This window comes from Canis lupus, chromosome 21 (genome assembly GCF_003254725.2).
Source record: "Canis lupus dingo isolate Sandy chromosome 21, ASM325472v2, whole genome shotgun sequence".
NCBI lineage: Eukaryota > Metazoa > Chordata > Mammalia > Carnivora > Canidae > Canis > Canis lupus.
Window position 1 is genome coordinate 51114342 of NC_064263.1, and position 12276 is coordinate 51126617.

General features: G+C 45.2%; 1 protein-coding gene across 1 annotated transcript; it reads right to left on the reverse strand.

The window, feature by feature from the left end:
- Positions 1-1927: 1927 nt before the first annotated feature.
- Positions 1928-12137, reverse strand: LOC112667821 (membrane-spanning 4-domains subfamily A member 6D-like). The gene is made up of 7 exons (XM_035704229.1): positions 12046-12137; positions 10398-10557; positions 8962-9096; positions 7575-7631; positions 4993-5205; positions 2992-3093; positions 1928-2175 (listed from the first exon to the last, which is right to left on the reverse strand). The coding sequence occupies exons 1-7, from the start codon at positions 12120-12122 to the stop codon at positions 2080-2082; spliced, it is 840 nt and encodes a 279-aa protein (XP_035560122.1). The 5' UTR covers positions 12123-12137; the 3' UTR covers positions 1928-2079.
- Positions 12138-12276: the final 139 nt, after the last annotated feature.

Consider the following 12276-nt stretch of genomic DNA (forward strand, 5'->3'; position numbering starts at 1 on the left):
TATGGGGTTGACAGCCCCACTGGTAGCATGTCCCCTGAGGAGGTGGCATCCTCAAAGGAAGGAATTTCTCTTTCCTACTCACACACTCACCTATATCCTCTACAATCTTACAGGCAGAGAAGGGTGTTCTTTCTTTGGTGCTCAGATAGCACTTACTGCCTTGTATGGTGCTTCTCTATCTCTATTGTCATCTGTTTTCCTCCTTTGATTATGAATTCCCTGAAGCCAAGGAGTGTATCTTACTCACTTCTGTAATCCTGGCATCTAACCTGGTGTCTGGTACCCCCAAAGTGCTCGTAAATGTAGAACATCCATAATAAGCCAATAAATAAGAGGAATGGTGTCCATATGTCTGTGTAAGGAGGGAGGGCAGAAGAACGAGAGAAGACAATGAGGAGAGAGTTTGAAGAAAAAGCTAAAAGCAAAAACCAAAATTCTACTCTCATAATGAAGAATAGACTAGGGAAACTGAGCGCCAGATACGACACAGTGGGTCAAGGCAGGGAAAACATGAAAAAAATCTTCCAAAGAAACGGAGCTCATATAAAATTAGGAGGAGTCTTTCTAAACCAGCCTGTGTGTGTGTGTGTGTGTGTGTGTGTGTGTGTGTAGGCTTAACATTTACCCAGGAACAATTGTTCTTTCTTTCTTTGAAATCAGGAAAAAATATGAACTGGCTGTCTCTTGATAAGTATTCCAGTTAGCCTTTGTTTGCTTATTTGTTTTGTTTGAATGCTTGCTGAGGGAGAAGGGAGTTCAAATCTAGGTTTATATCTATCATTGTTGACTTACTCTCTATTTAAAAGGACAAGTAAAAAAAAGAGTTTCTAAAAATATGTAATGATGATTTTGTGATATTTGTAATAAGTATATACTTAGTCTTCCTTCTAATTCCTGGCACAGATCTATGGAATCTCCTAACTGATAGAGCTGTAAAGATGCAAATTTTTGTGTTAATGAATTGACTTTCAGAAAGCCCTCAGGGAACCTAAGATTGGGGTTAAGGAATGTTCCCAGGCAGAGAAACCAACCTTGTGATTAGAGGATGGGGACTTTCAGTACCCCTCCCCATGCCAACCTCTGGAAAGGAGACAGGAGCTTAAAATTGGGTGTAATTACCAATGGCCAAAGATTTAATCAATCCTGGGTATGTAGCAAAGCCTCCCTAAAATGCCAAAAGGGCAGTATTGGGATAGCTTCCTGGTAAACGCTGGGAGATTCGGTAAACGCTCCACACCCCTTCCCATTTCTTGCCCTCTGTTTCTCTTTCACATGGCAATTCTAGAGTTATATCCTTTTATAGTTAACTGGTATTCTAGGAAGTGAAACATTTCTCTGAGTTCTGTGAGCCACTCTAGGAAATTCACTGAACCAAGGAGGGGGTCTTGGGAACCTCCCTCTATAGCCAGTGGGTCAGGAGCTCAGGTGATAAACTGGACCTGCTACTGGCATCTGAAGTGGGAAGAGAGTGGTAGGGAGATGGTCTAGTAGGACTGAGCCCTTGACCTGTGGGGTTTGATGCTATCCTCAGGTGGAGAGATGGTATCAGCATTGAGTTAATAGCTTGGTGGTGTTGAGAAACTACACATCATAGTAATCCAATAAAGATTTTATCTTGAAGCCAGTTCCTAAGGCAGCTCCTGGGACTTAATTGTAGGGGGCTTGTCTGCATGCCACAATGAGTAAAATCATGTGATACACTAGTGTCTACCACAAAAGAGTCTGAACACCACCTTTAATCGGTTAACTCCGGTTTTCACTTAAGGGGGACACGAAAGAGTTGTCTCCTTGACTTCCCCAGGATCCCTGAATCACACCATCGTGTCTAGTTTCTTGGGAAATGTCCATTTGTCAGTCTAGTCCATGGTAATTTACGCATCTGCACTTTGCCTCATGGCAAATCAAGAGACCGTCCTTGAACACACAATTCAGTAACATCAAAACAAAGATATATATTTTTGATATTCATTACATAAAAGCCTACATTTCAGAGAATTCAGGCTCTGCTTTCTTAAGTTTGGTTTCTTTGGTTGGTTTTGGTATTTTATCATAAATCCAAACTTCTGATGAATATTTCCCCTAAGAAGTCAATAGTTTTTCATATCCAGGGTCAGAAAATGCCTTGATGGGTATGCTGGATTCATTCTTGTTACCCTGAGGCAGGAAAAGCACACTCTAAAAGAAACAAAAGATATTAGTTCTTTATATCCATGTTCTTCATATGTTTGTTCTTCAGACTTCGCTCAGGTTTAGCTTCATATATATACATTTATCTCAATGCCATTTCCTCCATCTTTGCATATATACATATATGTAGCACACAAGAGGAGCATAGCATGTCGTTAAGTTCTTTAAAGAAGTGCTGCTCATCGGCTCAGTATTTATCGTGCTTTCTGTACCAAAATGCTGGATAAACCAAGGCTTTTTCATTTAGTGAAATAAAGCCATGAGTCCATGGTGGTGGTAGGGTGCTGTGCCATGGAATTTGAAACAACAATTTTTTTAAAAGTATCTTTCAGGTGAAAAAAGAATTTTAAGATCACAGGAAGGTGAAACCAGAGCATAGGACATTTACAGAGTCCAGTCATGTGTGCAAATGCCCTTGACCAAGTCAAGGTTGTTAGACAGCCTAGGGCTGTGGTAGGAAGTGTTCTTGTCCGGAAAACACACAAACCAGGTCCTAGGGATCTGATCACAAACTCATCCTCAATGGCAGGCAAGCCATTCAACTTCCAGGTTTCTTCACTTACAAAATAGAAAGATTGAACCCGTCCACTTGTCAGGTTCAACCAGCCCATTTGCTTAGGCCTCAGCCGGTCAACTGCTTTCCTCATCTGTCTTCCATCCCCACCCAGCCGCCTGCCATGTGTATCTCATGACTCACAACCCCCACCCTCTGCCACCCTTGCAGATGCTCAACACAGCCCAGAACCGGAGATCCCCCTGGCAGGACTCGGGGAGGGGAGGGGGGCGGGTGGCCAGCACACTCACCCCAGTGAAGTCTGAGCGAGCCTGTTTCCACCAAACCACGGCAGCGAGCCAGGCCAGGCACAACTCCAGCACCGTGCAAATCAGCATCACAGACAGAGTTCCCTGAAATTCAGGACATACAAGGTGAGCAGTGCTTGAGTCAGCCCAAGCCATCATGCCTTGCTCAGTGGTGCCTGCAGAGGTGAAGACCACCTGCACCATCAGGGGATGATGAAGGAAGAACATCCCTCAGTGAGACAACGCTGCTCCTTCCCAGCCTAGCAGTTGGCTTCATTGGATCCCTCTGCTTATCTGTCCCCTCGAGAGGGAGGCTGAGCAAGAAGTACGGCAGCTACGCATAATCCATTTTGTACATTGTTTCTTATCCCACAGAGACACGGTGACGTCCGATGCCACTGTTCCCTCAGTGAGTGGTGCAATAACGTCCAGGACTGACAAGACAGCTTCCACCCCAGCCTCCCCTCTACCACTTAGTAGCTGTGTGAGCCGGAAATCTCCACATTTATCAGATGCGCACAATGATAATTGCTCTGAGGTAGTTGAGAGTCAATCAGGTTTTGACACCATGGGTGCAAGCCTTTTGAAAACTTCAACATTAGCACCCCCTTTGGATGGGCTTTCTTACCCTTTCTTGATGTCCGTGAGAATTAGCAAGAACAATCGAGGCAACAAACATAGCACACACAAAGGTGCCGCCATTGCTGACAACCCAAACCAACTCAACAAAGATCCTGCACCTAGAGACCAGGTCCTACCACTTTGGTTCCAAGGTGTCCTTCACGCAGACCTGGCAGCCTGATAGAACAGGAGAGAACACGTGATCACACAAACCTCTAAGTCTCTTTACCTACAGTTCATGAGGAAATGCAGCTCGTTCACATTATCTGGAGATCATCCTGCAAGCACGTGCAGGATCATCCCTTTGTGTATAAAGCAAAGTCATTCCTCATGAATTCGTGCTTTATCCATTACACAAAACCGTCCTGGGCCTCTCTCCAGGATTTTCCCAAGGTGCAGCTGCCTCCCCTCCCACGTGTTGGTTTATGCCAACTACTATCAACCTCATTTGCATGTACCATTCCTCACTTTAATATCGTGAGCCTGGAGAAAAGCCCCTGGGCCCAGCTCCAAATGGAATGGTGAGCAAGTGGGTCTTGACCAGCTCTGTCTGCATCTGGCCACCCTCCCCCTGTGGCCTTGACATAACTCACTTTGTGGTTGTGAGACAAGAGACATTCTGTAACCTCTTTATTGTTATGTTGCCTGGGTCCCTCCTCGTGTTTTCTGACCATATGCAAACCGTTAATGCTCCAACTTAAGGCATTATATCTGTGAGCCAAACCTCATTGTTTTCTTTTCGTCAATGATGGCGATTGTAATCAGTTCCCATTCTCCATATTCCTACACTTCTCATCTCCCAGTTTAATAAATCCCACCTCTAAATATCACAACCAACAATGATGTTGCCTTCTCACCCGATGCATCCTTTTCATCACTGGGGTCACTGGAAGGAGGAGAAGCCCTCACCTGTGAGGCCCTATTTCTTCCTCCCCTCTTCTTAGTGCTGGGCCCGATGTCTGCTGACACTGAGTTAACACCTCAGCACACATACTTTCCGTGTTTCCTGACCATTTGGGTCTTCCTGCTATGATCACCTTTCTTAATTTGCCTTCCTTCCGTATGCCAAGATTTTTGGTGGAACAAACATACTTTATGCCTCTAACAACAGAATTACTTTGATTATTAAGAAACTCTATCAGCAGTAAGTTTTAGTTTTTTATTATCAACTTGATTTAACATTTACTCTTCCATTTCACCTCACTAGTGATGTAACCCCAGAGTCTAGCCCTTGTTTCTGTCATGTCTTTTGTTCACATAGCCCTGGCCTTCCCCCTGATGCCCAAAACAAAGAATTCGGCAGATTTTCAAAAGAAGGGAGAAAAATGGTCAAGGATTTCAGAAACCTCAGAAGATTGGAACAGGTCACCTAAAAATACTTACGGCCAGAGTGCCTTTGGTCATGAAGCATTCCTCCTTAATATCAGGGTGCATCAAGTGTAAGTAATATTTATAGTGTTCATGTACTTCCTTCTTGGAGTCCAAATCACAATTCCAAAAGGCAGGATCCAAAGCAGCCAGGTTGACAGAGAGGAGAACAAAACCCAGGAGAGCACATAGAAAGCTCAAAATGTTTGCAGCCACGGTGCTCTGAGCCTGCAAGACAATGGCTGAGTGAGCATCATGCCCCACAAGCAACACAGACTCTCATCCCGTTTCCTGAGCTGTGTCCCTCAGGGGCTCGAGCATTGGTAGACTTCAACCAGTATGTCTCCCCCGGTCTCAGCAACATCCCTGAGCCTGGAAGCTCAGTCTCGGCTAAGTGAATGAATGGAGTGTTTCTCCCTCGGCAGGACTTTGTGCCCAGGCAGGACTTCAGTAGGCGGCAGAAAACATTGCTCTTCTAAGTTCCTTCCCTGGGACCAACAGCAGGGCTTCATGTGGCCATGCCTGCAGGATCCCAAAAAAAGCATGACCAAAGGCGGATAGGATTTCTCTTTCTCCCAACTCATTCAGAAGCCCATTGTAGAAGTCATTGGCCACACAGGAGGGGCTACTACTTGCACAGGGTCTCTTAAATCCTCATCCCCCACCAAAGATGAGTGTGAGGACATAGTTCTGAGGCTTAGGTGAGCACTGGTGTGGGCAGGATCTGGATGGTCCCAGCCAGGGGCCCCTGTGAGTGTGGCCAGAGTTCTAGCATCAGGCCCAAGGATGGTAATACTCATGAGCGGGGGTGGGGGGGTGGGGGGGGGGGAAGGTAGAAGATGAGCCTGGATGTCAGGAAACTGAGGTCCTAGTGTGATCTTGGTCTGAGATCCTCTCTGTTTTCTGAAGTGTTCACTTCTTCAGTTTCATTTCTGTCTCTGGGTTTCATTTCTACATTTAAGAGGTGAGTGATAGCAATAAATACACTGATATCAAAAATGTGCTCCCTTCTACCCCAACTCACAGAAGGGGGAAGAACTAGGGTTATCCTGAAAGTTGTATTTATGGGTAATTGTGGTCCAGGGCACACTCAAGAGCCATAAATAAGAATATTACTAAAAAAAAAAAAAGAAATATTACATACTCCCATCTAGGTTCCTCCTCCTGTACTGGCTCAGCAGTTGGACTTGGGGCAGGGGGACTGTGGAGAATCAGCAGGGCATTTTCTCTGCTGACCCCCAATCCCTAAAACAAGGACTCAAGTAGGGGCTCCTAGGCTTCTTGATAATCACAACAGTCATGATTCTAGAGGATATATTTCTTAGAGTGATTTAGGTTTGTTCTGGGACAGTCTTCTTCCCCAGCCTCCAAAAGGGCTGGGTAATGTGAGAATACGGTAGAATTTACGACAGGCTAGATGACTCTGCTGAGCCCGAGTGTAGCCACACTCCATATCCTTGAGTTCGGTGCCCTAGTCACTCTGGTATTGTTCTTCTCTGGGTAAGAGCTTCATATGCTTGCCCCAAAAATCTAGAGGTAGGGGGCTCCTGGGTGACTCAGCAGTTGAGTGCCTGCCTTTGGATAAGGTCGTGATCCCAGGATCCTGGGGTGGAGCCCTGCATCAGGTTCCCTGCTCAGCAGGGAACCTGCTTCTCCCTCTCCCTCTACCTCTCCCCCTGCTTGTACTCTCTCCTCTCTATGTCAAATAAATAAATTTTTAAAAAAGAAATTCAGTTTCTCAATTTCACTAGCCACATTTCAAAGTATCAGTTGCAACAAGTAACAAAACGGGCAGCATGACTATTGCATCTCCATCATCACAGGAAGCTCTACTGGACAGTGCCGACCTAGTAGTTTAGAGGCTAGGTGAGGGTTCCAAATGATCAGTCTCCAAATTCTGGTGAAAAAGGGAGATAAATTGGCATTGTCTTGACCGGTTGCTCTAACATCCTCATGCCTTCAGGAAATTCTTAAGAGCAGAGCTTCCAAAATGTGTTTCTGGGCTGCTGTGTTACATGGCCTTCTCACACATGACCCCCAACATCAAACTACTTGTGGGATCTAAGATTGAGTGAAGACTTAGTGAAACTTTACAGAGTAGATCCCTTCTCCCTAGAATCCAGCTTTCCTTTCCCTGCCCTCCCAATTATGGTTTTTCTTAGAAGAGCTAAATGCAGGTAAAGCTGTCTCCTTAGCCAACATTTTGACTGGGTTCTCTCAGGGCTTTGGACAGATGGGCTTGCACAGTGAATCCACAACAAACGGACCTCTTTATAACACTGTCACTTTCTTTGTCATTGAAGGCCATTATCATTAAAAAGACATTCTGGGGAGACAGACGTTTTCTAGAATAGTTTCCTGAGCACTGGTCTAGGACATAATACAACACCCTGAATGAAGAGTGTGATTTAAGGTACAGTGGTTAGAGGAGTGTGCACTGGGCTGGAACATGTATGAGCCGGGCTCAACTCCTGACTCTGCCAAACATCTGCTCTCAAACTGAGTTTCCAAGTGTGTAAGGTAGAGACATTGACCTTGAGAGTTCTCCCTCAATTTCATTTCGATCCATGAGTTGTGGGTTTTGGTTCTGTACTCACCAAAGGCTTAGTTGACCTTTTCTCCATGACGATTGATAGAATTCCAGAAATGACAAACTACTCAGAAAGGAGAGACAATGGCAAGGTCAGTTTCTACGTAAGGTGTAGCCACAATGTTATTAGCAGGGTGTTTATGGAAAACTATGGAAACAGTCCTGGGAAACCAAAGACCAACAATATAAGACCCAATTAATTACACAAAGCTCCCCCCACCCCTCCAGGCCACAGGGTATTCAGAAAAGCATGATAATGTAGATATAAGTAGGAATCTATCCCAAGTAAACAAAATAAGGGTCTTAAGAGCCAGGAAAGAAGGTGTTTTTTAAACAACAGAGAAGAGAGTTTTTGAGTTAGACATCATATAGAGAAAAGTACAAAAGTAATGGTAAGGGAAAAGGAAGGAAAGGGGGCAGCTAACATATACAGGAGGACAGAGACACACACTTTAAGTAGGTGGCTCCTCAGGGTGGACTGGCAGCTGAGATCAGAGAAAAGACGAGCCTGAATGCAGAGAACCATTAAGGCTGAGTTCTGGAAATCAAAGATACTATTTTACAATATTCACAATCTGATAGGTTTGGGACAGCAAAGTCACAGAAAGTTCTTTAACAACGGGAAAAAAAATGGACCACGCAGGGAGAAGAGAAAAAGTTGTAGATCCCACAGCCCCAGCATTAAGCTTTAGGTCTGCCTAACTAAATCCTGGGTCGTCAAAATTGGACAAGGTACCTCTAGCGATGTGGGCTGTGCTTCATGACTTTCTCTCAAAGAGTAGAGTACGGAAAGCGGAGGGAAGAAGTGACCTTATGGTGCAGGCACCTGCTGCCTCTCCCTCGGCCACAGGGACAAGGCAAATGTCGTCTGTGAGAAATCGTGCTGATAGCAAATGCTCTTGGTAGATACCTCACCTCTGTCCCTCCCACCTGAAAATCCATCACACCTAGTCTGAACACGGGGAACAATATCAGATGAACCCAAATTTAGGGGCATTCTAAAACTCAAAGCATCCTGACCAGTGCTACTCAAGCCTACCAACATCCTCAAGGGCAAGTCTGAGAAGGTGTAGGGGAGCCGGAGGAGACACAACTAGGTGTCATGTACTATCTTTCATGGGATCTTGGAACCGATAGCAGGACAGACTCGGGAAATGCTTGAGGTGATGAGATGAAAAGTAAGATTTTCAAAGGAAATAATTATTTGAGCTAACCAAGAAATAGATTTAGAATCAGGCAAAGTCTTCCCTGCCACCCCATCAACCCCCTGGACTGAACACACAGGGAAACCTCTTCGACCGTGCAGCAGAAATACACTGACCTGCCAGCTGCAGAGCCTACACTATGGCATCTTCTCCAGCACCCACCCCATCCTCCTAAGGATCTCTACTCACACACAAGGCTCCTATGAATGGGTAAGAAGTCTTCAACAGGACGGAAAGCACTGCGGTAAAGTGTGGAGAGGAGGGAGCGAATGCCAAAATAATTCCCAAGATCAACAGCATCGCTCCGCACAGGATCTGAATGGTCTGTTGGAAGTAGGATTAAAGTCAGCATTTGGAAATTTGGAAAAGCCTGCATCTTTGTCTCTCCCAGGGTGCTTCACTTATCACCCTCTGCTGGACCCAGCAACGGATACAGACATTGTAAAAGCTCCAGAGTGAGAGCTCTGCAAATTGCTGGAGGAGATGCTGCTGAGCCGCGGGAAGCTGCTGCCTCGGGCCGCCTGGCGAGTGTCTGGCAAGCCCTCAGGCATCTCTGCCTCTCTGGCCCTTGTCTGCTCCCGATGGTTGCTCCCAGCCCCATGCTACACCTTTTTCTCTGGTTCTCTGGGTCCGTTGCTACCAACTCTCCTTCTACATCTTACGGGAACAGGTGACATTTGAGAGCCCTCACACGCACTCTTAGCCCTGGTGGTGTGCAGGTGCCTCCTTACATACCCAGACCCGGCTGGACACAACGGAGAGCCGGCCCTCTGGCCAGCTCCTTGACCCTGATAGCTGAGGATCTCGGCTTCCAAGTGGCCAAGTTTTCCTCCTTGACATCCACCTCAGATATTTATAGCCCTGCTAACACTTACCAAGCCAAAGTTTCCAAACATTATGTCCCACGAGGCTCCTAATAACCCACAGGATCACACATACAAGGCAAAGTAACCACTCCCACCAGGTTCTGCAAGCTTAGGTCTTAGAAGTGCGGGGGCAATTCCAGGAGGCAGGCTCTATAGGCCCTTCCAGTCCCAGATATATCACTACTTGCCCTCCTCCCTTTGCTCCAAGGAACTTCTTTAATAAATCATTCATGAGAGGAGAGAAGCTAGCAAAAGGAAAATATCTCTGTTCTCAGAAAGGAAGTTTATTTCCTATAATTCACAGTGAGAGAAAAAATTCCCTTAAAATATAGACTATTAAGCATGCAATTGGTGAACACAGAGAAAAAAAAGTACCTAAAATATGAAATTATTTACCAACATTACTTTTGTAAAAAAAAAATATACAGATGTACAGCTTTTTGTATGCCAATTATTCCTCAAGAAAGTGTCTTTTTTTAAAATAGGAAAATGTTGAGGAGTGTGCTATTGCAAACAGGCAGAAACATCACCCAAAAGTCAATTGCTCAGATTCAGAATAGGAGAAAAACACTTTAAACATCATGCGTTGTCTGGGGAACGTTCAAATGGCTCTCCAAGTGGCTTCCACTGGTCTGTCCTTCAACCCAGATTTCCTCTGGCAAAACCTAAGAGCCTCCAGACTCATGATGTAGACCACATGAGTAGTCTTTCCTACGCCCCCTCCCCATCCCGTTCCAGCATATTCTGAATTGGACTTACCCCAAAAACTTTGACCTCTGCCTTAAGACGTTTCTCTAGGCTGTCTTGCCTCTGCTTGGTAGGTTTGGGTTTCCCTGTTTGGGGGAAATTGATGCCATTTGGTGTCAGAACTATGATGGTCTCACTGGCCATGGGTTGTGAAATGACGGTGCCACCAATACTAGAAGAGAAAATAAATTCAGCTCTAAAAAAGTTTGGAGTTCCCAGGTTTCCTCAAACCGGAAGGCCAGTACTTTCCCATCAGTCCTGACTTGACCTATCCTTTAGGGAAGGAAGCTGATAGCATGGAACTGTGAAAACCACAAAAATCTAGTATCATGAGTATTGACCACAGTTGGCACATTCCATTCGTTCTAGATAAGACGCCCATCACAGGGAAGCAGCAGCACTGATCTTGAGAGGTCTCACTGTCCAGTGCCAAAAGGTCACACAAAACTTGCAATATGTAGAAATCTCTTTCCTCTAGTTCTACCCACAACAACTGAATTGCCAAATATTCAATGGATTTCACCCTCAAACTTTCCTGCGGTTCTTTTGGTCAATGTCTTCCTATTCAGGTTCTGCAGATCTCATGTTCTATTCATTTTTTTAGTTCAATAAGAATACGTACTAGGATTAATCCTAGGTATTTTTTATTGTATTTTACTGGACATTATCCTGTAATACCTTTTATTTTCTTTACTTTTTTGTAGTACAGTTTGTTACATTTATTAAAATTTTAATAAAATGCATGCTCCTATCTATTCTTTTATTTATTTTTTTTTAAGTAAGCTCTATATCTAACATGGACTTTGAAATCATGACCCTGATTCCAAGAGTCACATGTTCTACTGAGCCAGCCAGGTGCCTCCATCCCATAACACCTTTAATCTTACAACAACACTCTACATTAGTTAGTGCTTTAGATAGCAACACCATATTTAGTTAGAGAAACTCTGGACCAAAAAGTTTATTATGAGTGGAAATAAAACCACTTTGTCTATATGCATGGGAAAGAGTTAATGTTGACGAAATATTTGCAGTTATAATGATTCCTCGGGCAGTGTCACACACCCGGGGAGCGGTAGAGCCAGGGTTGGGCCCCAGCTCTCTCTGAGTCTGGAGCCTCTGCACTCTTCATTAGAGCATGTGACCTCTTTGTCCATCCTCCCGGCATCAGACCCTGTGCCTGCGTTGAGTCAGTCTGGAGAAGCAGCAGCATGCAGAAGTATGGCAACAGGATCTGGAGTCATGAAACCCAGGTTCAAGGCTGGAGCCCTCTGGTTGTCCACCTCAAGGACCCAGTTACCTGTGGTGTTGGCGGTATTCACCATAGTAGCGGCAAGCTCAGCTTGGATTTCTGTTTTGCAGCACCAGTCTCAGCCCAGGAGCGCCTGCTTTGCGCAGGGCCCAAGAGCATCCGAAGAGGCAGGAGCTGTGCTCCCATTAATCACATGGCCTCAGGTAAAGGGCTCACCGAGATCACACAGAAAACAGCAGAAAGAATTAAACCAGATACTCCTTCCCTCTGTTCACTCAATTTCCAAAATACTCTAGTGCCCCTTCACTTCTTTCCAGAAGCTTCCAGTCAAAGATCCCCTCTCAGGGAAGCAGAGCAGAGCAGTCCCAGAGAGCAGAACTTTGAAAACAGTCTCTCAGCACTGCCTACCTGCACCTGTGGATCAGCCCGTGGGTTCCTGCTGCGTGCTCACAGACGCCCAGGAGACTGTAAGTCTGGGCTCTCATGCACTCCTGTAGAATTTTTTACTTGTCTTCTTCTTTGAAAAGTCACCAGCCCTTCCTTAGTCAAGAGTTTACACACAGGATGTGATACTAAACAGATTGTAGATTTGTGAAATGTGCCTGCACTTGCTTTTTTCCCCACAAACTCCTACATCTT